Genomic DNA, 27058 nt, shown 5'->3' on the forward strand with positions numbered 1-27058 from the left:
GGTTTCAGCCGAGATCTGTAGAAGTGTGTTTTCACCCTTAACCGCTGGGGGCAGTGTGGAGCGCTGATGAGTTTAAACCGTCAAACAGAACCCAGAAGAAGACCTGGCGTCTCACCATGGCGGAAACAGGGCAGCAGCCAGGTAAACTGAAATTCATATTCCGCTTGAAATCAGACATCTTTTGCACTGACTCGTGATTGATGAGCAGCTGGCGCTCCCGCGGAAGCACCGCGGACGCACGTGGCCGTCAGGCGTGACATGCGCATTCATGCTCCCGGGCTCGTTTCATTTCATTTCAAGCTTTTGTTTTTCAAACGTGTCCGATAATTGATGCAGGCTGTCACCTGAAGCATCACTGACTTCTACGTTTGTGTCTGTCAGTTCACGAGAGAATGAATCTTTTTTTTTAAAATGGGTCAAGTTAGCATTACTGATAATTTAGAGCTAATATAGAGTTGTAGTGTTATTATCCACCACTGTTCTAGCAGTTCCTTCTTAAACTGGATGTGAACCATTTTCTTGCATCTCTATTATTAGTAGTAGTAGTTTAAATATTTCTATTTACTCAGTTTGTTTTATATGTTAAAACAATACATCTTCAAATGTATGGAAGCATTTGGGTCTCATAATTCAAAAATAAAAGTCAATCCTGGAAAAGTCTTTTCATTCTCACAATGTAATTGCATTAAATGTCTCTTAAAGAAAATGTAAAGGCAATGATCCGAATGGCTTTTTGATTTTCTTCTTCAACATCACTCATTCTATAACTGAATTAAAATGATAAAGAAAATGGCATTTGACATTTATTTTTGAAAAGTTATTTTTTTACCAAAATGCAATTAAATATCAAATTTGAAAGTCAAAATGCATAAACAGCTTCACAGTTCAAACGTTTAGTCATTCCTTGACTGCATCAAGGTTGTATCAGTGGATGTTCTTGTAGCTGAAGGTCATTTGGGACGCAAGACATTCAGCATCCTGGTGCCAAAAATGTTGCAGTCAAACCTAAATCTTGATGACATTGAAGTTCACCTCATTTTAAAACTCAGCTAAACTAACTCTGTCTTTTCCTGTATTTTGCTGACCTTTAGGATCGTCTCCTGAAGACGATGCGTCTGAGGCCACGGCTGGAGCCGTCTACATGATCCCTAAAAAGGAAATCAGCATGGTGCCAGACATGGGAAAGTGGAAACGATCTCAAGTTAGTTCCTGACTTGTTTTTTTCCTGTTAGAAACCATTTTAAGCATTCCCATTTCTAAGTGTATTTGGCTGAATCCTTTGGTGTTCTGGTGGCTCTTTTCTGACCACATTATGATTAGGACTGATGTAGTGTGTTTCTTATTTTAAAGGGAACACTGTGGATGTGTACCCAATCAGGTTAATATCACTAGAGGTGACATGATTACTATTGTCCAGCATACGTAAAGAGCGACGCCATATTGGAATAGTATAAAACAATGAGACATGGTTTAGCAGACACTGTAAAATGATTATAAAATGATTAATTTTGGTCCGATTTTGAAAAAGGAAAAAAGTCTGGTCATTAGAAAAATAATTCCCAGGTAATGAACAGTATAATACACCTTAAAAAGTTGTTTTTTTTATGGAATGGCCACTTAAAGAAAGTAGAATATCAGTTGATATCTGAAAAGGCTGTTTTGTAAAGTGCCTAGAAGAAGTGGATCTGCTTTGGGTTAAAGTGGTTTCTGTGTTGCAGGCGTACGCCGACTACATGGGCTTCATTCTGACTCTGAATGAAAGTGTGAAGGGAAAGAAGTTCACCTGTGAATACAAAGTTTCTGAGGTTTGCCCTTTTATTACTACTGGCCTTTTGCAGAGAACAGTAATAGACTGTAGCACAAAATGACCAAAATGTACACATAATATGTAATGATTTTCTGTAAAACCTAAAATAAGAAAAATGATGTTACAGCTGCTGCTGTGCTTTTGCTGTGACAGACTGTAGAGAAACTGCTTGATCTCTTGGCCACTCTGGATCAGTGGATCAATGAGACTCCTCCAGTGGACCAGCCGTCACGCTTCGGTAACAAGGCCTTCAGAACCTGGTTCTCCAAACTGGATCAGGTTAGTAAACATCCTCTCTCACACTCAGTCATTCATCTCAGATGAACCAAAAGCAGTTTGTTGTTAGATGACATAGAACTCTGGCTGTTTAGTTGTAGACATCATCAGATCCTAATGTTTAAGAAAGCAATCGTGACTACTTTGACTCATTGGAACTAACATTTGCTGCTGCAGTTTTTCATCAATCTGCAGAGTTTGGGAGGTTTGCTCCTAAATTTCTTAAAGAGGGATGACACAGTTAGTGATAGGATGTTGACACCTCGAGGAGTGTATTGACACATCACCATACCCGTGTTAACACAGTGTTGCTCCCTCCATAGTGACCTCTGCAGAAGTTTGAAATAATTGGAGGTAAATAAAATGAAAACACAATAGAAAAGCTTCCTGTTAAACCCAACATCAACCTGTGAAATTATATGTAATCTTTATTTCATTACTATTTCATGATTGTGGAATTTCATTCATTTTGTTTGCTGAGTTGAAGTCCCACTCCAACTTTATTTTATCTGTTGTAAAACTGTTCCCAGTGGTCTTTAAATTATGATGAAGCTGTTTTTAGACAAAATCAAACAATCTGTGTCGTTCTCAAAACATATTTCTCCAGAGCAGCACGAGTTCATTAGAAAATTACCTCTGACTGTTGCCGTGGAAGTAACCCTCGACTGACATCCCAGCATTCCCTTGTTTACACCAGGAGTGTCAAACTAAATCCCACAAGGGGCCAAAATCCAAAACACACCTTAGGTCGCGGGCCGAACAGGATAAACATTTAATGAACACTCTAAAACTACATTTTAAAAACTTTAAAAATGTAACTTTTTAACATGATTATGAACTAGATAAATAGTATTAATTACGATAATGCTAGTGTGAATGCTGTGAGCTGAATTTTGCTGCTGAAGATGCTGAAATTGGTAGCTGAAAACGCTGAAGTTGATAGCTGAAAACGCTGAAGTTGATAGCCAGCAAAATTATTAGCTAAATGCCAAATTTAGCCTAAAAAACAAAAAGGAAAAAAAAAACTTAGGTTAGCCAAAACAGATAGCGTGTAGCTGTTTTGGCTAACCTGTTCCTAAATGTAACACAAAATCCTTCTAACCTCAACTTCTTTACAGTTGATGTTTCTTTCTAACCTCATATTTCATGTTTTCTTCAGTTGAGAGCCGATGCTTTGAGTTCTTTTTTGACTTTTCAATGTAGGACACAAAAACATTCACACAAACTAGGTTTTTAACCTGTCACTTCTTTCTCTAATGTATGGTTATTTTATGTATCACATTCAAAAAGGTCCTATAAACCCTGTGCTTGTGTGGAGCTGGTCAGGAAGATCTGACTGCTTCAGCTGCAGGAAGCCTCTCATGCACGTTTGTGTGTTCAGGAAGCAGAGGTCCTGCTGTCAGCTGTCCTCCCTGCAGACAAAGGAGCTGCAGCCTCAGAGATCGCCGTCTACCTGAAAGAGTCTGTGGGTAATCCTACCAGGATTGACTATGGAACAGGTAACCAAACCAGACTTTTGTATGTTGAAGATGTTGAGTTTTTGAGTTTCCTTTTCTGTCTCCACAGGCCATGAAGCAGCCTTTGCAGCGTTCCTCTGCTGTCTCTGTAAAGTGGGGGCTCTCACAGCAGATGATCAGCTGGCTATCGTCTTTAGGGTTTTTGACAGGTAAGCAGTGGCTGGTCTACAGTGTCTCTGAGATGTTCAAAAATGGTGTTCTTGACATGTTTTTGTGGCGTTTTTCTGATGATGGAGGCAAATATAGAGAAAATGAAGATTAAATTTCTGAGTTTTTCTTCATTAAAATGATTGTGAATCAGGAGCAGACGAGATCCGTGCTCCACTCCATTCTGATCATCCACTCACAGACCAATAGATCCATGTAAGTCTTTGTTTTCCTCTCTGAGCTGGAACGAGACGACTGGATCGCTCTGATATTGACCATTTGTGTTGCTCTGGTAATATAGACTGGGGCTGTGAGTTAGTTAAGTGGGGGTGGGCCAACAGCCCCGCCCACAACTCAGAGATGGATTTCTGAAGAACTCCTGCTGCTCTGCAGAAACTATGTCTTGGAAAACGATTTTTGATTTACCTCATCATCATAATTAAAAGACCAGTGGGAACACTTTGAAAGTAGATCAAAATATGATTGGTTGGGACTTTAAGATGACATTAAAAACTTTTTTGTTGTTCAAAAAGGGGAAGTGCCTTTTTTAAGCGGCTTTAAGTAGAGCAGATAGCTCCCTCTGTGCTGCAGCCTTCAGAGTGATGCATGAACTTTGACTCTTTATAAACGTGTGCATTTGAAGAAGGACCTAAAGCAGACCCTGCAGACTTTGGATTTGGTGGAGGACAGAAAGCGTCGGTAATAAACTCCATCACTCTGGTGCAGTTTGATGGAAATCCACACACAGTTTTGCACCGCTTGAACAATTCAAACACAGGAAACAGAAGGAGAACCCACTGACTACACTAAGAATTGTAAATAAAGCTAAAAAATACCGGCCACACCCTGTTATGCTTACATTTCAGACACAGTGCGTCTAAAGAAAAGCTGCTTTGTTCATTAATTATACACAACTGTTAAAATTATTTTAGATAATCTTAGGGATTTTGAGCATAAATGTGCTCATATAGTGGCTCAGGTTATAGTTTATTGGGTAAAGCTCCTGTGAATGGAACCACTGAGATGTCTGAGGTCTTTCCAGTCTTTCCAGGGATCTGCTGTAGATACTCTGCTCCAATTACCACGAGCACCACTGTCACTTTCACCTTCCAAGCTTCCTCCAGTTCCTCTCTGAGTCCCTGGTATTTCTCCAGTTTCTCATGTTCCTTCTTCTTGATGTTACCACCACTTGGTACTACCACATCCACCACAACAACGTTCCTCTGTTCTTTATCCACCACTACAATGTCTGGTTGGTTCTCCATTACCATCCTATCTGTCTGGATCTGGAAGTCCCACAGGATCTTTGATCTCACTCTCTACCACTTTCTGATGTGTTTCCTAGTTTGACTTTTAGTTCAGTTTCACAAGTTCACACGTGCACTTGATGTTTTTGTTAATACATGGGCTGGATGAAATGTGTTATGTTCCTCCTCGGTGCTGAATGTTTTCATTTGTTTCTGTTGATCAGGAGTGTCAAACTCAATCACAAGGGGCCAACATCTAAAACACACCTTAGGTTACGGGCCAACAGGAGAAACATTTATTGAACACTCTAAAACTACATTTTAAAAACTTTAAAATTGTAACTTTTTAAAATAATTATAAACTAGAGCATTAATTACAATAATACTAATGCGAATTATGTAAGATGAATTTGTTAGCTGAAGATGCTGAAATTGATAGCTAAAAATGCTGAAGCTGAAATATTAGCTAAACTCCAAAACAACCTAAAAAATCTTAGTAAAGGCCAAAATATTCCAAAAAGCTAGCAGAATGCCAATTTTTTACACTTTCAAACTGTAACTTTTAAAAATAATTATGAATAATAAAAAGGCAAGAATATTATTCCAGAATAAATCAACTTAAACACTAAATAACTTTGAATATTTTACTCTCCATAAGAATATATTTTGTCAAAATTATACAAGTTAGAAATGAGCTGAAGATAACATCAGGTCATTAATAACAATAAAATAAAATGATCTGGAGGGCCGGATAGAATTACCTGGAGGGCCGGATCCGGCCCCCGGGCCTTGACTTTGACACTTGTTGTAGGACATCAGTTCTGCACTCAGAAGTTGTTGGAATAAAAGCTGAGCTAAAGGTCATCTGTACTTCTTCTAATGTAATGTTTCAGGTATCTATCAGTGATGCGGAAGCTACAGAAGACCTACAGGATGGAGCCAGCTGGCAGCCAGGGGGTTTGGGGTCTGGATGATTTCCAGTTTCTCCCCTTCATCTGGGGCAGCTCTCAGTTTATAGGTGAGCCTCCAGTTGCTCAGAGAACACAACAGCATTTTAAAATCTAAAGGTGCATTCACACCGAACGCCATTGTGCTGTGGAGGCGGCTAGTTTCAATGCTAAGTCAATGGAACAGACGCGACATGAGGCGATGTGAAGTCCTGCGGCGCGATTTGAGCTATGGGCTATGCGGCGCGAAGGTCTGGCAGCAGCTCGATTTGAGCGACGAGGCACGAATTAGGTGGCTCAGCCAAAATTTAAATATCTCAAGATTTACAGGTCGCCGCGTCGCATCTACCAATCAGGAACTCAGCTTTGGGCACGTGACGTTTTCAGTGACTTGATCAGCAGGTAGAATATGAATCCAAAGCGAGCGTTTGTTTCCTGAACTTCCATTTTTTAATTTACCCATTTGAGCTGCAGGTTTTCAGAGCTCATCCGGCTACTTTGGGGTAAAGTCGAGATGCACTCTGGACAGATCGCCGGCTTTCACTCCCAAGGCGGAGCTCACTCGCTCAATATGCTGGCAGACAGAGAGCCGCTGTGGGGTACAGAGGCTGCTGGCTCATCGAGACATTAAAAAGAAAAGGGGGAAAAGGTCTCCTAATTTTATTTTTTCCCCTCTGGTTAATATGAGACAGTGATCCTTCAAGCTCAGCCACAGAGAAACAGAAACACAGTGGAAGCAGCTGTCATACAGACACAGCCCCCTGTACCGACTAGCAAAGCAGCAACAACGGTGGTCATCCAGCAGCTCGACTTTTTCTTCTTTTTCTTTTTGTACTTCGTGAAAAACAGAGGAAAACGGAGTCGCTAGTTTAGTGCTGTATTGGTGCTTTCTAATGTCCTCATCACTCTCTGCCAATCAGTGGCTGGAAACGGTGGCTCCGCCCCAACCGTCCCGTTCTATTTTTCTATGGAGCTACAACAGGAACCTAACATAAAACACTCCGGGACTAATCGTTTTTGTGTTGAATCTTCCAACGACTGGAACAACCGTCCTTTACCTCTACGTTCCATTTCATCTCTGTTTTTAAATTCTAAATTGTCTATTGTCTTTGCTTTAGCTTTCACTGTCTGGGGTTTGTTTTTTCTCAGTTCCTTTTTTTTTTTTTTGCAAATCTGTTTATTTAAACTTTCTGAAATGTCATGTTGGGTAGAGATGGATATTAAGAGCCTGTACTGCTATGTGTGTGTGAATGTTTGTGTGTTTAATCGTTGTTTTGACTATTTTGTTTAGTTTCTACTCTGTCATTTGTTATTAGGACCCCTTGAAAACGAGATGTTCCATCTCCAGGGGTTTATCCTCCCACTCCAGTTTCAATGTTTAAATAAAATAAATAAATAAACTGTTTAATAGGTCCATTTTACGATGGAAACACTCAAAATACTGATCGAACCGGACCGCTCAGTGAAAACCAGGCAAATGTCATTTCATTAAAGTCCTTTGAAATAGTGCTTTCCAAAAGGATATTTCAAGTATAGGTTTGTAAGTTCAAAACCAGATTTTCTGGTCTCGTGATAAAAGAAAAGATCATTCAGAAAGTTTGGATGATGCACTTCTTAGCAGGCTTTTAAATACCTTCTATTACACACTGGTAGTTGTTTAGTTCAAATGAAAGCTAAGCAGAGTCTGATGGATGCATAGAGAACTTCCTTCTCCATGCTAACAGCACGATGCTAATGTGAACAGGACTTTTCTCCCATATGCTGTAGTGTGCACCTGGATGCAGCAGAGGGCAGCAGCCCAGTACTGAACGCTGACACCCCATCAGTGATGTGGTGCATGGAGGGAATTTATCTTTCCATGAAGACGTTAAAGCATTTGTGCAGAAAGTCAGAGTAAAGTGTTCTAGAGGTTTCTAGCTCCCCAAACATTTGTTACATTTAGTTATTTTTAATTTTATGTAAAATGTTGTTTTTAAATGGTCAGTATTAAATTAAATGTATGCAAGTTTTGTGAATGTACAAATGTTGTACTGAGTGCAGTTGATGTGCTGTTCATGCAGTTCCGGGAACTGAGCTGAACTGGGACACCTGGTGGCGTTCTTGTTCACTAACAAGTTCCGTTTCCTTCAGATCACCCGACCCTGGAGCCTCGCCACTTCATTAACGAGAGGGTGGTGAATGAGCATCACCAGGAATACATGTTTCTGGAGTGTATCAAGTTCATAAATGAGGTGGGAAAATGACACTCGCACCATCATGACAGCGACTGTGTCTGCTACAGACTTCCTGTTCCTCTAGTCCAGGGGGGTCAAACTCAATCACACAAGGGGGCAAAATCCAAAACACACCTTAGGACAGGGGCCAAACAACACAAGCATTTGTTGAACACTCTAAAACTAAAAAATTTTAACTTTAAAACGAAAAATTGTTAACATAATTATGAACTAGATATATAGCATTACCTGTGATGATCCAAAAAACGCTGAAGCTGATAACAGGCTAAAATATTAGCTAAATGCCAAATTAGACTAAAAATTAATAAATACATGAATAATTTAGGTTAGCCAAAACATCTATTATGTAGCTGAAAAAATAGCTAAACTTAAAAATAAGCTAAAAAACTGAAATTAGCCTAAATTAGCCAAAACAGCTAGCATGTAGCTGAAACATTAGCATAACTCCAAAATAGCCTAAAAAATCTTCCAGAATAAATCAATTTAAACCTTAAATAACTTTTAATATTTCTTAAAATTTCTTAAAAATATATTTTTTCAAAATTATGCAAGTTAGAAATGATCACAAGATAACATTGGGTCATTAATAACGATAAAATAAAACGATCTGGAGGTTTGGATAGAATTACCGGGAGGGCCGGATCCGGCTCCGGCTTTAGCACAGTTCATAATTTCTTTAATTCTAATCCAAAAACAAGGAATACAAACCCCTTTGATGTAGTTAGGGTGGTGAAAAACAAATATTATTTAAAAAAAAACCCAAAAAAACGTTATCTTCATTTTTTTGAACACATAACATCTTTTCAGTGAGTGTCGGAGTGGATTGAGGTTAGTCATCAGTGTTTGACTGTAATTGTTGGTGCATCTGACATGACTGTGTATTCTCATTGTTATTATTGACATATACAGACCAGACTTGCTCTGACTTGGTGCAGATGGTCTGGTGGGAATGAACACTGTAGTCAGAGTGCAGCTGAAAGTGGTTTTGTCCAGTAAGAGGAAGGGGGGCAGATGGATTATGCTGGTAGCATGCCAGTTCAGGAACTGTGCCCTTTGTCTGGGGTGTTTGGAGGAAAAAGGAGGGGAGGGAAGCAGGGAAGGCCTTCAGCCGCTGCATCCTTTTCCTTCCCTCAGTACTGACGCACTACATCCCCCCGATTTTTTTTTTTTTTTGGTTCTCTTCTTGTCTAACCTTTCTCCTCTAAATCATGAAAAAACATTCTCATCTGTTTCCTCTTCTGTTTCTATTCTTTTGTTTCTCTTATTTAATATGACAATGACAGAAGAGTACTAGTTAACCCTGTTAACTAGTGCGCTCACCAAACCAAGGACGTGTTGGGTTTGTGTGAGTAGGGTTTACTGTGAGCTGCTTCTCCAAGTGTTTGCACAGCAGTGAACTAGTAGAAGACATGTCTCCAACAGCAGCAGATTCCTGAGGAAGTATTTTGGTTTGTTTGATTAACTTTCTTCCAGCTCAGTTTTAAAAAGGTTGAATTTGATTGCTTTTAACATGACTGCTGTTTAAAGTCCCTCTACGACCATTTTTTAAATAAAAAAAAAATCCTGTATAGTTTTAATTATGATTATGAAGTTTTTAACCAAAATCCCACAACTTTTGTGGGATGTCTTAAAAAAAACATTGTTCATGTTGATCTGAAGCTTCTGTTTCCAAAATCTCCTCTGAGGGGGCGGAGCTACTAAAAGCTACGCCCCTGATCCCCCCTGATTTAATTAATTAGCTTAAATCTTCACGCTGCTACATAAAAACGTCCATCAATCTGGGTAATGTCCAGCCGTATGGTTCTGATCCGGATGTCAGCTGGACGAGGAAGTGAAGATCTTCATGGACAGAACTTCCTCCAAAATCCTGATTCTTTCTCCTTCCAGTTCACCAAAGACTCTTTTAGCTAATTCTCCAATGTTTATTGACTGTGATCAATACATTCAATCATTGGTTTCTCAGAGTTCTTGATAAAATAATCAAAGCTAACATCAAAATGCTCTTTCATTGATTTACAATCCTTTCCAACTGCGGTCAAATGAGCCGCCGTTCACATTTCCGTGGTCACATCAAGAAGCTCCGTGGAGTCTGGTGGAGATTTTCCAGCGTTCTCAGTCCTGCTACCGTAAGTATTGGATGAAACTCACACCAAAAATCCAGTGATGCTGATTTGACCACAGAAATGTGAACGGCGGCTCATTTGACTGCAGTCAATGTGAAGATACCATCTTCTCTTCTCCAGAACCTGAACTAGACACTAGGAACAGATGAGGGTTTAGTGCATGTGCAGCAGAGCTGTTGATGGAAAGAAAGAAAGAAATCACTTGAAATGGTCGACATTAGACTGGACTCATTGATTGTATAAGAGAACTTGAGTGAGTGTGACGTCATCCCTTCCAACCATTTCCTTACCTTGCTGTATTCCCTTCGGGGTCACAGGGCAGCCAGAGCCTAACCCGGCTACTGTTGGGCAAAGTTGGAGTACACCCTGGACAAGTCACCATTCTGTCGCACGTCCAGACAATCACACACCCATGCACACTCACACCTAGGGACAATTTAGATTCATCATTTGATCTACAGAGCATGTTTTTGGACTGTGGGAGGAAGCCACTCAAGGACGAGAAGAACATGCAAACTCCACTTAGAAAAGTCCCAAAAGGAATTTGAACCGTCAGGCCAAAGCGGCTACCACTACACCACTGTGCAGCCCTGGTTCCAACCAAATGAAGTCAATTCAGTTGCCATTTTGTGACAATATATCTGTGACCATGTTGGAACCAGAAATCACTGATTGATTTGAGTCATCATTTCTGTGGGAACCACTCTCTCCAATCAGGAGTGAGCTTGTTGGAAGGCCACACCCCTTTCTACTGAATGCGGGTTCGGGAGAATCTGTCAGTCAGACACGTCAAATTGTGAGATCACCTACTTTTTATTTAGACATCTGTTTGGGTTATTCACCACAAAAAATGAAAGAAAAAAAGTGAATTTTCAAGTAAATGTTCAGAATGAATATTTATTCTGACCAATAGAATGACTGAGTCATAACTGTTTATTTCTCTATTGAAGTCTATGAGATTTTGGCTTCTTGGACCCACTTCCTGTTTGGAATGCCACGGGGGAGGGGTCACTTGGTCCAGTTCTCTTGTGCAGTCAATGACTGGACCGTACAGTGCAGTAGTGTTGTTTCTTTATGTTGGCTCTTTTTCACTCATTTAATAACCTTCTTTTCCTAAACTCTTCTGTTTTACTCTTCTCTTTACACTTCTCCCTGTTGAAAAATTGAAACGTCACCAGAAAAAGATTTCTATATCTTTGGCTTAACCATTCCCATTAATGAATAAACTAAAATGATTTTAATAATCCAACCTTCCACTCTGCTTGTTTTGTTAATTTGGACAGTCACATTGACATGAACAGGAACGACTTGGTTGTGCAACAAATCCCCAAATGAACTGCATTTGGCTCCAGTTAGTATCGCTTTGGACTCAGCTTTTACCGGAAAGTTGAGAAGTTGCCTTAAACTCGGCGAGCCTCCGTGGCAGAATGAGCTGGGAAGGACACCAGGCCAAGTGCTGAGCAGACGAATGGATGAGACCAGTGCAACAGTCGACGGGTTGAGACTGGAGCAGAGCAGGTCCTGAAGACACTGGAATGATTCTGACACCATAACACCTCTCTCTCTCTCAGTCACTTCATTATTATTTGTGTGGTAATAACTCCTGTTCATTCATATCGTTGTATATTTTCTCTTCAAAAGCTGTTACATGGAGCAACAAGGCTGGTTCAGACTGTTGGGATTGTTTCTGCTGTGCTTACCCGCCCTCTGGTGTTAAACCGGGTAACAATGTGTTCAGATTAATAATTCAAAACCAAAATGTGAAACAGCATTGTCTGGAATTCCTCAAGGTTCTGTAATCGGGCCTAAACTATTTATATCATTTATTAATGACGTTCATGAAACTTAAATAAAGATGAATTTTCATTTCATTTCATTTATTGATTTAGTCAAGGAGGCCCAAAGTGCTGTACACAAGGAAAAACAAAAACAGAGCACTGTGCAATAGTAAAACATAAAGGATAAAAGACATAAAACCAAGTAAAACAATTTAAAAACAATGATAAAATCAATAAAACAATTTTAAAACAGAGATAAAACCAACATAAAATAGAATAAAAAAGCTAGGCTGATGCTAAAAGGCTGTAGTGGAGGAACAATTCTTTTCTGTTATTTGCTGATGATACGAGTGTTTACAGTTAAGGGAATACTTTAGAATCTGTCTTTACTAACATGGAAAATGAACTGGTTATATTACAAAGATGGTTTGATGCAAGTAAATCAGAAATTGGGAAAAAAAACTAAATGTAGGATTTTTGGAACAAGGAATTATGGTGAAAATAGAAATATTAAAATTGAGGAAGTTGTTCTTAGTAATGCTTCTGAAAAAATTTTTTTAGAAGTTATACTTGATAATAAACTTAGTTGACAATTCTATATTGACTACATAATTCAATTTCATTTCAATTTTTTTTAAATAGCCCAAAATCACAAAGGAATTTGCCTCATTGGGCTTCATAAGTAAGAAAATAAGTAAAAACATTGACTAACATGACTAACCAACTATTAAAATAGTCAACAATTAATCTAATAATCGATTAGTTGTTACTTTATATCATATAGTGTCAGACTGTAGTAAAGTTGAAGTTATGATGTTCTGCTAGCTTTATGGGCTATTTTGGAGTTTAGCTAATATTTCAGCTACATGTTAGCTGTTTTGGCTAATTTAGGCTTTTTTCAGTTTTTTAGGCTAATTTCGCATTTAACTATTATAAATATTTTAGCTGGCTAATAGCTTCAGCGATTTCAGCTTCAGCGATTTCAGCTATAAGCTTCAGCATTTTCCGCTATTTGCTTCAGCGATTTCAGCTATCAATTTCAGCTTCTTCAGCTATCAGCACTGGCATCTTCCGCGGCCAAATTCATCTTACAGCATCACTATCAGGTAATACTATATATCTAGTTTTTAGTTAGTTTAAAGCTAACGATGGTAAAGATTTGTGTTTTATATCCAGTTTGCTCATGACCTGATTAGTCGATTAATTTGAGAAAATAATCTGTGAATTATTCGACTATTAAAATAAATGACCGTTGTCGAGACGGTAAGCTTCCACTGATATCCCATCATCCCTGTCTTTATACTGTCTCCCTCTAGCTTACAGCCCCTCACAGCCTCAACCTAATATTAATGCTCCAACAAAAATGACCAGCAATATCAGAGTTATCCAGTTGCACAGTTTGATCCAGATTCCAGCTCAAACGAGGAAGATGATGGATGATCTATGGATGTATCAGTAGGGAGTGGAGCTTGTGGCTTGCTGATAGACCCTTTTCACTGTGACGTCAGACAAAATGGTGACAGGGCCGAAGAGTGAAAAGTTACTTCTGATGTTCGGATTTAGAACAGCAAAGCTGACAGCTGAACACTGTTTGACACTGTTTTACTTAAATAGTAAAAGGTAATCTTAACAATTTCAACATAAAATGTACAATATTTATTCTATGAATGTCCTGCTGAACTGTATTTTCATTTCCTCTCTTATATCGTTCACAAATGGAAATACAAATTTAAATAATCCTCAATATTTGAGGTTCTATTGAAAATATCAGCCTTTCATCTGAGCAGATATTATTCTAACTGGTTCTGTTTTGGTTGATGTTATTTGCATGTATTTTTAGTTCGATCAGCACAAAAACTGATAGAAATTTATCTTGGCCACATTTCATACCTTCAGCAAAGACGCTCATCTCTGCATTGCTGAACACATTTTAATCTCTTCCCAGGATAACTATGCTTGTTGTTCTACAGGATATTTTAGTGGATAATTGTAAAAACAGGAATAATTTGGTTCAGTGAAAATGTTCAGAGCAGCTATGGAGACACGTAGTTTCAGCTTTAAAAATAAGAGCGGCAAGTAAAAAAGAATCATCTCTGGGTGAACGTATTTTATAACATTACATGGAAATATTCACTTTCAGATTTTTGGCTAAAGTTTCAATTAATCTGATTATGTTTTACCTTTATTTTCCTCCAGATCAGACACAGTTCTGATCAAAAACAAAGAGAGTGATGTTGGAACCACGGCTGAGCTAACAGCAGCTCACTGACCGCAGTAGAAAACATTGCAATGGTTTGACTTTAATATCAGACACGCTGGAATTGTCTGACTTTTGATCTGTTTATAATGATTATGTGGTCGTGGAAATTTAGGAAACTTATAACTGGTGAGAAAAGATCTTCTGCAGCTCCACGTCTCATAGACAAAGCTAAAGCTAGCATTAGCTTTAGCACTGATTAAAAGAATAAAATCATAATTACCTTAATAATCAAACCAGCAGTATTCAGTAAAGTTCCTGTAACCTTTGTCTAACTTTAACCGGGTTGTCAGAGAGAAATGATCCACGACTCGTTTAATATCATCCAGAGGGATTTGGAGAAGCGACTGAACTGCTGCGTTCTGCAGACAGGATTACTGACATTTGTACTCAGATTTGTTAACAATCTAAGATAGGCAGGACATTTCTAAAATAAATATTGTACAAATATCAGTTACAATGTGTTAAGTTACCTTTAATTATTTATGTAAAACTGCTTTAATAGCGTTTATCTGTCAGCTTTGCCGTTCTAAACCATATAAACCAGAAGCGACTCTGCAGATGACCGGTGATGTGTGACGTCACGTGAAAAGAGTCTTTTGTTACTGATGTGTCACACTACAAGCTTTTTCAAACTGCATTTTTTTGTCTGCTCCAGATTTACTGTAATTGGAAGTTTTAAGTTTAATTCTCTTTATATATGTCCTTTGTCTTGAGAAAAATGATACATGTTAAAAACACCATTTTTATTGGAGTGGGTCTTTAAGAGTAACGGACTGACTTAACTGCTTCATAGTTAGTAACGGGATCATCATGTCCAGAAGAATTTAGTATCCAGCACTTTGTAAAGCTTTTATTTCTTCAAGCAATGACACAGGACGTCCTGATCTACCTTCTCAGTTATTCATGAACATCTTCCAGCCTTTCTTTTTCTTACCGTGGACATGTGTACCAACCTATCTCCACATGCAGGTATTTTCTCTTTGTTTACGCATGTGGATATTCCAAACCGGAGCTTTTTTCCTCCCGGTTTTCCGTCAGAGACACGGCCTGTGTTCTGTGCGTGTCCCAAACATGAGTCACTTCCTTCCCCACATGCTTTCTGTGAATCACTTCTTCCTCCAGGGAATACAGGCCGTCTCCGCCCCCCGTACCTCTCCCCTCCCCCATGTGTGAGGCCCTCTGAAGCGGCTGGGGGGTTGGGTGGGGGGATGGAAAAAGAAGGGGGATTTTAGATTGATGCCCTGAGGTCTGAGCCTGGGTTCCCCAGCCTGTCGTGGGGGGGTTGGATTGAAGAAAAAGCTTCATTTTCCAGAAAACGTTCACTTTGTCCCTCTTTTAAACTAACTGTTATAAACTAAAGCTATGACAGTTATTTAAAGGCATTTTGTGCTAACGTTTCTATACAAGTTTGCGTGTTAGAGCTTCTAAAAAGTGTTCTCATCTTTAAGTAAAAGTGTTCATCAATTAAACTCAGTTTTATCAACGTCTGCATGGCGTGGAACCACAAACCTTTAATCTGTTTCAAGGTGAAAGAAAAGAGAACCCCAATGGCAGAAATGTATAATTGTCACAGAACTCACATCAGCACAGGGAAATGTAGCACATCTCAGTGTGTACGAGCCATTGTGCTTTCTGTGTGCGCTCATATGGACTTCATTACTCCAGACTCGCTTGGTTTGGTGTGAAAGAGCAAAGGCAGCATGCTAAGGCCCTTCTTATCTGGAACTACGAACACAAGCACAGAAGGCGCAACATAGCCAACTGCTCATTTTAATCTCCAAGATTCCTGTGTATAAAAAAGTGGATCAATGAGTAGCAACTCCAGTCAGCTCCAAAGCCCCTCAACTTTACAGGGAATTTTACAGTTATTCCTCTTTAAAGTCTCACTGATCTGAAGTATAAATGTTCCCAGTAGGGATGTCTCGATCCAATCACGTGATCGGAAATCGGGCCCAATCACGTGATTGAGGACTCAATCGGAATCGGACTCCTTTGTCCGATCAGGATCGGATATTTCATTTATTCTCATTATGATCAGAGATTTATATTTCATCTTATCATTACAGATAAATACTCCACTCCAAGTCTGCATGTCATGAAAAGATCACAAAATGTCATCACCAGAAAACGCAGCAGAAAACGGCAACAGCTCAAGCAGAAGGTTAACTTGTAAACAAAGCTAGCTAGAAAGCTAACTTCTGGGATCAATAACTCTTTTAAAAACACTTTAAACTGACAGCAAATATCTCTATTGGTTTGTCATAACTCAAACAACAACCTATAAAGGTATTTCAACAGGAAAAGACAGTATTTTTTTCTTTTAAATGTGAAGCTCTTCATGCTGCAGACAGATGGCTACACAGCAGCTGCTAACTGCTACATGCTAGCGCCGTGATTTAACTCCTTAGGACCCCAGCTGTCCTTTGATATGCCTGTTTTATTTATCTGACAGAGAAATAACAGTTAAGAAAATTAACTGCTGTGGTAATAAAAATGTGATGTCTTAAGAACTTAAAAAAAGAAGCACATAATCTTAAAAATAACTAAATAAATAAAACTAATAAATTAAAACTAATAATGATATCAGATATTCACAAACACTCATTAAATTTTATGCTTAAGCAAAGTCATAATTTATTTTTAAGAATTTTAAATGAGGACAGGAATTACATTTGGTCTGAAAGAAACTTGGTCATTTAGCAGTTCATTTAGTTTGATCCACAGTGAGGGGTTTAGCTTCACATTGAAAGGACCAAAGCTTTTACAGGATGACTATTTTAACATTCACCTCAGTCAATAGAGCAGCAAAAACCTTTCAGAGAAGCATGAAGATCCTAGACTTCAAAAATATTACCCAAATTCTATTTTTTTTTGTCTGCTTGGAACCAAATGAAAACAAAGTTCTATTAGAAAGCTGCCGTAGAGCTTCATCAGTCTGTGTCCAGTGCTAATCACACGGCCTGCCATGTAATGTCACTGCTTTTCTGTCACCTGCAGATGAAAACGGGTCCATTTGCTGAACACTCCAACCAGCTGTGGAACATCAGTGCTGTCCCTACCTGGTCCAAAGTCAACCAGGGCTTGATCAAAATGTACAAAGCAGAGGTACACTTCTTTCCTCTTTTCCTATGAGTCCTGATTTCTAGTTACTCCACACAAATTTGCCCCAAAAATAACAACCAACTTTGTCAAACACACACAAAAAACAAAATGTATTCATTTTGTTATGAAATTGTATTTTTTTCTTAAAGCAGGAAATACAACTTTACCAAGAACAGCAGTTCCTTTTGGCTGCAGTCCACATGCACTTAATGTTTCCAGAGATTTGCATGTCAGTTGAAACATAAATCTTGTGAGTCTCTGTTAGTCAAAGATCTGCTGAGAAAACTAAAGTGGAAATGTTTACAATCTAGGGCTGGTTTGATCAAATCGATTAATCGATTTAAGCTTAATGGATCAATAACCAATTCATAAAAAGATATAAATCGATTTAGCACATAAAGCTAAAGTTCACTAGCTTGATGCTAACGTTTAATAGAATTTCCCATAGGCGGCTAATGCTAACGCTAGGTCGACCTAAATAATAATAATAATGGATTAGATTTATCTGCGCTTTTCCAGACGCTCAAAGCGCTTATATTACATTGTGTATCCATTATTCATTCACACCTCATTCATACTTAGTGATGGTAACTACTACTGTAGCCACAGCTGCCCTGGGGCAGGCTGACAGGTAAACAGGTAAACATACATTCTGACCAAATGAACATCTTTATAAACTCACAGGCATGAATTTACAAACTCTTTTAAGGAAATATTTTTTAAAATAATCATTTGTGGTCTAAAACATAATTTTTTTCCTTATACTTTCTTCTTCTGCAATAAAGTGTAATGCTATAGCGTGATCACCACCTAGTGTCCAAACAGAAACGTCCTCCAGGAGAAGCAGAACAATGTTTACAATGTTAATGATCTGAACATTTTAGTTAGAACTTCTCCTTAGAGAATTCATGTAACTCTGGATGATATTAACAATCTCAGTATTTCACTGATACATTTACAGTATGTGAACTGGATCGGAGGAATATAAATATATTAAAAACATAGAGTAGATTATAAATGTATTTCTAAACAAATGTGTATAAATGTGTAAACTCAAAACTAAATTGAAGAATCGAAAGAATAGAAAAAAAAAAACCCAGAATCAAATCAATTCAGACTCTTGTAAATCGAATTGTTTCTGGAAATTATAATTGATATCCAGTCATATTACAATCATCTCAGTTTAAGGTAAAAACTGTTTTCCAAAATATATTATTTCTTATTTTATCATTTAATGGAAAAAAATCTGAATAGTATGAAAGAATGTGTTGACTGATGGAGAAAAAGTTGATCCAAACCTGTTTTATAGAAGTCCGCTTTACTCAAATATTCTAAAACATTTCTCATTTTCACTGTGAAGGATTCTGTTTCCACAGAAGATATTTGCCCCACTCACACTAGACACCCGTGCACATGCAGAATTACACACACATCCTGCCAGTAGCTGTTCTATTTCCTCCATTTGAACACTGGAAGGAGTGCAGCAGCTTTGCTTGGTGTTCCTGTCATACTCCAGCGTGGATGAGAAATTCCTCCTGGAGCAAAAACAAGTGAGATGAAAGGCAGAGGGATGCATTTGTGATTTCACCAAACTGTATGGCACAGCTTGGTAATGTTTCTCCTGCTTCCACAGGACCAACTGTTACTAATGCACGTCCGTTTCTGTCCATTCTCGTCTCAGTGCGTTCTCTCTGCTGTAACGTCCACCTGTTCTGAGTTTATTCAGCTCTCCACATCACATTTCACAAATGAGAACATTTTAGTGGACTCTAGCAGTTACTGAGAAATTCTGTGGGCTCAGGTAGTGTGTTGGTTTATTAACAATAGACAACTGAAGGACTAACAATGTGCAAATTCTGTCATAGCACAAAAACTGCCTGTAAAATCTGCACATTTCAGAGAACAAACTCTGGAACTCTCATGAGGTTTTTTATTAGTTAAACAGTTCAGCTGTGGATTTAATAGTGCAAGCTTTAATACAACAGGGCAACATTTCAACAGAACAGCATCCAGAAATGGAATACAAACACAATGTAAATCGGGGGTCTCAAACTGGCGGCCCACGGGCCATCTGTGGCCCCCAAGTTAATATTTGACAGTTCAATGTCTACTAAGCAATATCTTCTGCATGTCCACGCTTCTCTGATGATGGTTTTGTGTTTGCTTTGTGATGTTTCAGCTTCTTTTATGTTTTTAAACTTCAAGTCCTTAACAACATATGTTAGCGTCGTTAGCTCCTGTCGATAATGTTTAGTAGCAGGAGTGTCAAACTTAATCGCACAAGGAGCCAAAATCCAAAACACTCCTTATGTCACGGGACGAACAGGATAAACATTTATTGAACCCTTTAAAACTATATTTTTAAAACTTGAATAACTTAACTTTTTAACATAATTATGAACTAGATATAGATCATAACCTGTGATAATGCTAGTGTGAATGCTGTAAGCTGAATTTGGCTGCTGAAGATGATAAAGCTGATAACTGATAGCCAGCTAAAATATTAGCTAAATGCCAAATTAGCCTAAAACAACTGAAAGAAAAAAAACGTAGGTTAGCCAAAACAGCTAACATGTAGCTGAAAAATGTCTAAACCATAAAATAGCCTAAAAAAACTGAAGAAAAGCTTAATTTAGCCAAAACAATTGATTTTATTAACCCAGCCCTAGTAGGTTTTTAGAGGATTATTCTTAAATGCTTGAACACATCAAAATACCATTTTAGTGTTCTTTATAGAGAGGTGTGATGCACTTAAAACCTAAAAAAGTAGAATTTTCATGATATGACCCCTTTAAAATATAATTTTTGAAAGGTTTCTTAAAGTTTTGGAAATTTTCGCTTACGCAATCAGCCAAAGTTTCCGCTTCGGGGTAGAGATTGTTTCTGGCTAGGGTTTCACGATATTACCGGTTACCGTTAATTATCGGCCAATATTTGACATGATGACGTCACTCCGATAATTCAGATAAGAGAAAAATTCGGCAATAAAATGGGCCGATAATTAAATGCTTCTTCACTCACGATGTACTTGTGTTACTGATTGTCTGCTCACCCCAAAAGCTTCAGCCTTATTGGTACTGCTGAAGGGTGTCACTGTAGCGGCCCGACAACAGCGCGGACACAGCATGCGCCACAAAGACACACATCACCCCCACATTCCTCCGCTGACACACGGACAACAAACGCGCTCGGATGGAAGAGTGGTCTGTCGCTAGCAAAGAAGTCCGAATTGTGTCTGTATTTATCCAAAGTGGATGAAGACGGCCCGGGCTGAAAAAGTGTCTTGTAAGGGCGAGAACACCAGTAATTAATAATTATAAAAAAAAAACTGCTCTAAATACACCATTTACAACCATTTATTTTGCACATTAGTTTCAAACAAAGCAGTATTTGTTCTACAAATGTGTTGTAATACATAAGAACCATGCAGTCTTACTTTGTAGTTGCAAACATTATTTTCTCAAGTATAAAAAAAAATATTGGTTGATATCGGTATCGGCTGCAAGAGGCTGGAAAATAACGGATATCGGTTGAAAAAGTCAATACCATACATCGCTATTTCTGGCGCCATCTTGCGTGTGACCAGAGGCCCTCAGAGTGAGAGGGAATGAACTTTCTTGGACAGCAGTGACGCTATCAATACTTCACCCAAAAGAGTGAGCAGGTTCCATTGCGTGGTACGGTCCTCCGCGGGTCAGTACAGTTCAGTCGAGGCTCCTGTCAGAACTTTTGCAACATTTATTTTCATGAAACAGTGTGTGCTCTCATTGATGTACTCTAACAAACTCACATTACACAACTTGTGAAGATCCAGACAGACGGGTTTTCATCTGAGAGGAGCAAGGCAAGAAAGGGTTAAGAGAGGATGTGTGTGGGCGGTTGGGAGGGGGTTGTCTAAGCCCGTTCTCCCGCCTGCATGCCCACATCCTGTGTTTTCCAGAGCAGCCTGCGAGGCTTCTCAAAGAGCGAAGGGGCCAAGCTGTCTGCCGCTCCCTCCCCCCGCTGCCTTCATTAAATCCTCCCCTCCCTCTGTCCCGACCTTCCTCCCAGCCTGGAGCAACCATCATCCAGGCTCACATTCCTCGCTCCCTTTTTGCGGCCCCACACGTTTCGTGCAGAGCAGTAGCCGTCTAGAAAGACCAGAATCCACAGTTTTCCCCCGATAGGAGTTCATTCTGAGGCCTGCTAGCAGCCGTGAGTCTCTGAGTCCACAGCTCTCACTCTCAGGTCTTCAGTCGCTGTTTTTGTCTAATTTGGCCCAGTTCGTTCAGGACAAAGCCATCGGTTTATTTCAGTGCATGGAAAGAGATCTGCTTGCACAGACATGAAGCGTCTGAGAATGAATAATCGCTGGGATCATCATCCTGTGTGCTTTGTTGGCAGTGACAAGTTACTGTTGAGTTTCAACACGTTTGTCTGAATAGAGTGAAAATGAAAGCTGATTTGTTGGTTAGTAGAAGCATATAAAGCTTGTTCCAAATGTATGACAAGTCACATAAAAACACTTTTACCCTACTGTACTTTTTTGGTCAAGTGTCCATACCTTTGCTTAATGTGAATATTAAAAGTATGGGTGTCACACCTTAAGTGGGGCTGCTGGTGGGACAGTTCAGTAGTTCTGACTTTTCCTACGTTCTCAGTTTGTGTCTTTCAAGATGGAATTCAGCTTTAAGAACATTTGGAATTCAGTTTCCTGCATTTTACTTCTTAAAGATATTTTTCCCCACTTTCCTAGTTTTTCTTTTATTCCTTTATGTCACTTGTGTCAAAATCAAGGCCCGGGGATCCGGCCCTCCAGGTCATTTTATTGTTATTAATGACCCGATGTTATCTTGAGCTTATTTCTAACTTGAATAATTTTGACAAGATGTATTTTTATGGAGAGTAAAATATTGAAAGTTATTTAACCCGTTAACACCTCAGGCATCGCCGGTGGTGTTTAAACACAAAATCTTTAACATACTGTAACTTTGGAACTATTAACACAATAATTCCAGTTACAGTAAATCAAAAACATAAACACTGGAGCTCCAGTGATGAAAGGGATAAGATTTTAAGTTGATTCATTCTGGAATAATATTCATGCCTGTTTTTATTCATAGTAAATTTGAAATGTTACATTTTTAAAGTTTAAAAATGTTTCTTTTGGTGTGTTAAATACATGTTTATCCTGTTTGGCCCGCAACCTAAAGCAGGAGTGTCAAACTCGATCACACAAGGGCCAAAATCCAAAACACATCTTAGGTTGTGAGCCGAAAGGATAAACATTTATTGAACACTCTAAAACTACATTTTTAAAACCTGAAAAACGTAACTTTTTAACATAATTATGAACTAGATAAATGACATTACTTGTGATAATGTTAGTGTGAATGCTGGAAGATGAATATGTTTGCTGAAAACGCTGAAGCTGATAGTCAGCTAAAATATTAGCTAAATGCCAAATTATTCTAAAAAACTAAAAAAAAAAAAAAAATACTTAGGTTAGCCAAAACATCTAGCATGGTTCTGAAAAAATAACTAAACTTCAAAACAGCCTTAAAAAACCTTTTTTTAAAAAGCTGAAATTTGCCAAAAGAGCTAGCATGTAGCTGAAATATTAGCTAAACTCCAAAACAACCTAAAAAATCTTAATAAATGCCAAAATAATTCAAAGAGCTAGCAGAATGCTAATTTTTAAAACTTTTAACATAATCATGAATAATAAAAAGGCAGGAATATTATTCCAGAATAAATCAACTTAAACCTTAAATAACTTAGAAATGAGCTCAAGATAACATCGGGTCATTAATAACAATAAAATAAAATGATCTGGAGGGCCGGATAGAATTACTGGAGGGCCGGATAGAATTACTGGAGGGCCGGATAGAATTACTGGAGGGCCGGATCCGGCCCCCGGGCCTTGACTTTGACACTTGTGACTTAAAGTATGTTTTGGCCACTTGTGTGATTGAGTTTGACACCCATGCTTTATGTTCAGCACCATGTATTGCCATACATATGGACTGAGTGCCGTGTGATGAAGATCTGCTCTCCTGCTTCAAGCCGTTTTGCTTCTACACTCATAAATGAAAAAAACAGCCACAAATGACCTGGGGAGAAAGTGGCAATGACGACTTGTAAACTGGTTTTCATGATCCCTGTGCTGTATACACAACACAACAAGTGTTTTCTCCATCCATCTCTTCCCATATAAGAGAGAGCAGATCCTTTGGTTCCGGGAATCTTCATGGTGTCAACAACCAATGAAGGAGTTTTGGGGACTTGGGCTTCAGCAAACACGTGACTAGTAGGGCAGAAAGGCTTTCTACTGGAAAAAAGTTTTCTAATACACAAATATGGATGACAAAGCCTTGGTCTTACAAATTTAGCTGGACCATCTTTTTTAATCCCGGGGTTTGAGTCAGTCTAAGTGATCCTGAAGTCTAGTTGGCCTACTACCTGCCTTTCTAGATTAGGAACCTTTTCAGTGAGTCATGAAGGCCTCATTAGGGCTTGATAGGAAGCTTCAGTCTTTTTGGCTCCCCCTTGCTAAAGCATCTGTGCTGTATCAAATTCACTCAGTCTACCAGCCAGACAGCAGGTGTTGCTATATCAACTAGTTGGTTAAATGTATCCCTTAACATTCCTGTTTAGGCATTCAGGAAAATGCAGCGGTGTATTACTGAGTGTCATTTGGATACCGCTGGGTCATATCATTCTGTCTTATTTGATTTTTTTTAAAGACAGTTTGGTTCCAAACAAAGGAGCCAGCAGACAGACTAGGGACTTCTAGATCCGAGATGGTCTCAGATGTTAGACACAGATCTTCTCTGGATCAGTCAGGTTTCTGGACTGTCTATTGAGTTCCCTCCAAAGATTTTTAACTGGAGACGCGTGAGGCCAACCCCAGAACCTTGATCTGCTTCTTACAGAGCCACTTCTTGGTTCTCCTGGCTGTGTCCGTCGGGTCATTGTCATGTTTGAGACCCATTTACAACCCATCTTCAATGCTCTGACTGAGGGAAGGACGTTAAACCCAAATCTCACAATACATGGCCCCGGTCATCCTCTCCCTAATGCAGCTCAGTCATTCTGTCCCATGTGCCGAAAAACACCCCATAGCATGATGCTACCACCCCATGGTTCAAAGTAGCATGGGGTGGTTCTTCACAGTCCTTGGGACGGTACTCATCACTCTTCCTCCGCCAAACACAGCAAGTGGAATTAAGACCAGGAAGTTCTCTTCTGATCACATGACTTTCTCCCATGACTCCTCTGGATCATCTGCAAACTCAAGACGGGCCTGGACATGTGCTGGTTTAAGATGACCCAAGCCTTACACTGAGACTTTAAAAACATAACTTTTTAACATAATTATGAACTAGATATATAGCATTACCTGTGATAATGCTAGAGTGAATGCTGGAAGCTGAATTTGGCCGCTGAAGATGCTAGCATAAAACGCTGATGTTGCTAGCTAGCTAAAATATTAGCTAAATGCCAAATTAACCTAAAAAACAAAACAAAACAAAAAAAAACTTACGTTAGCCAAAACAGCTAGCATGTAGCTGAAATATTAGCTAAACACCAAAATAGTCGAAAAAATCTTAGTAAATGTCAAAATAGTCCAAAAATCTATCAGAATGCCAATTTTTAAAACTTTAAAGCCATAAAATGTTAACATAATCATGAATAATAAAAAGCCATGAATATTATTCCAGAATAAATCAACTTAAACCTTAAATAACTTTCAATATTTTACTCTCTATAAAAATATATTTTGTCAAAATTATACAAGTTAGAAATAAGATAACATCAGGACATTAATAACAATAAAATAAAATGTTCCGGAGGGCCAGATCCGGCCCCCGGGCCTTGACTTTGACACATGTACTGTATATAAATAACGCTCTATTCTGTATTTGACTCAGTCTGTCTGTTCCTCCTGCAGTGTTTGGAGAAGTTTCCTGTCATCCAGCACTTCAAATTCGGTAGCCTGCTGTCCATCCAACCAGTGAAGCCTTGATGTCATGCAGATGGAGGAAAACGACCAAAATACCAACAGCTCCCCTTTTAGCAGGATCCTCGCCGTCAGAGCAGTCACAAAGCAGACCCCGTCTCCACAAGCGCATTCATGCAGTAGTCAAAGTTAGCCTCTAGAAGATGACCTCAGAATATTGGTTATTTTTGCATATTTGAGTATTATTTATGCTAAGAGTTTGACTTAAAGCTAAAGTACTTTTTTCCTTTCTTTAATTATGGAGGTGTTTAGTTTCTTTTCATGTTAGTTTTTTTTGATGATTTCACTCAGATTCTTTCAACAAAGTTAGATTTGTTGCAGAAGTATTGTCCATCTGTAAAAAGGTTTTGTACCTGTCAAAAAATAGTCTGTCTATGAAAACGTTTCATTCTTGTATTCAGAATTTCTGCATCAGTAAAACTGTTTGGTAACTGTAGAAATAGCAAAACCCAAGTTTCAGGTACAATTCTTTTATTTGTCAATGACTCAATCAGCAGCTTTACACTGTCACCCAATCAGATGCATGATCTCGATGCTAGAAAGTTTATTTCTGTCTACACAGAGACGAGACAAAATGGGGAAAAACTTCTTCAGAATTTCCTGACCCAAAAATGATCAACACTTTCTCTGTTGTTGTTGGAGTAATGAAATAATGAGTAATCACTTACCAAACGTTCTGCCTTTCATCTGATGTAGAACAAAAACTGTTTTTTTTTTTTTTAATCTAGCATGGATATCATGCATCTGATTGGCTGGACCAAGCAGTGCAGTGATTGGATGACAGTAAAAGGCTTCTGATTGGTTAATTCATTGAGAAACAAAAGAATTGTCCTTGTAACTTGGGTTTTGTCATTGTACATCAAAGTTTAGGACAGACAAATGTGTCTACAGTTACACAACAGTTTTACAGATGCACACATTTCTTATTAAAAGTTCAAAATGTTTTTATTGACGCACCATTTTTGCTATGGATACAAAATCCTTTTACAGACGAATAATTTATTTTCTAGAGAGACAAACATTTTTCCTGACACACAAATCAATTATTACAAGTACAAACCTTTTACAGAGATCAGTACTTTAGCAACAAAACTAACTTCAGATTTTTCAAGCAGCTCATCTGTTACCGCAGTAAAACTGACACCTTTTGGAAGTGGCTCACTCACTAAAGTTTACTGTGGTCCATGCAGATACAATTGGTCAATTGTTTGCTGAGGAATGATCGTAAACTTTGATATTTTGCAAGTTATTCAAATAAAAGCTTTAGATTTATGTGTGATGTTTGGTTTAATACAATATTGCACAAAATGTATTCCTAAACTCCGTTTTACTGTAGACCAGGGACTGCAGCCTGCGGCTCCGGAGCCTCATGGGGTTCTGTTGTCTCTCTGTCGTGGCTCTCTGGTACAACAAATGAAAAGTTTTTAATTAAAAAAGTCGACTCATTCACAAACAGCTGAAGGACAGTGCGCATCACTCTGTGAGGCTCCTGACTACAGTACCCATAATGCTCCAGCAATCCATCAAGCAGTTCTCATAGTTCAACAGAGTCAAACGAAAACATTTTCCAGAAAATCTAGAATTCTTAATGAAGGCACACCGGATTATAAAGTGGATT

The 27058-nt window shown here is 38.6% G+C and overlaps 1 protein-coding gene across 1 annotated transcript; it reads left to right on the forward strand.

Moving 5' to 3' along the window:
• On the forward strand, positions 1 to 26712 carry ptpa (protein phosphatase 2 phosphatase activator). The gene is made up of 10 exons (XM_024268484.2): positions 1 to 141; positions 1092 to 1201; positions 1719 to 1805; positions 1961 to 2086; positions 3465 to 3582; positions 3650 to 3749; positions 5888 to 6012; positions 8072 to 8172; positions 17334 to 17441; positions 25372 to 26712. The coding sequence occupies exons 1-10, from the start codon at positions 117 to 119 to the stop codon at positions 25444 to 25446; spliced, it is 975 nt and encodes a 324-aa protein (XP_024124252.1). The 5' UTR covers positions 1 to 116; the 3' UTR covers positions 25447 to 26712.
• Positions 26713 to 27058: the final 346 nt, after the last annotated feature.

Source organism: Oryzias melastigma, linkage group LG12, assembly GCF_002922805.2.
Source record: "Oryzias melastigma strain HK-1 linkage group LG12, ASM292280v2, whole genome shotgun sequence".
NCBI lineage: Eukaryota > Metazoa > Chordata > Actinopteri > Beloniformes > Adrianichthyidae > Oryzias > Oryzias melastigma.

Coding starts and splice junctions, on each gene's coding strand:
- ptpa (XM_024268484.2), top strand. CDS start 117: ATGGCGGAAACAGGGCAGCAGCCAG. Junction 1,806..1,960: donor GTGAATACAAAGTTTCTGAG/GTTTGCCCTTTT, acceptor TTGCTGTGACAG/ACTGTAGAGAAACTGCTTGA. Junction 8,173..17,333: donor GTATCAAGTTCATAAATGAG/GTGGGAAAATGA, acceptor TGTCACCTGCAG/ATGAAAACGGGTCCATTTGC.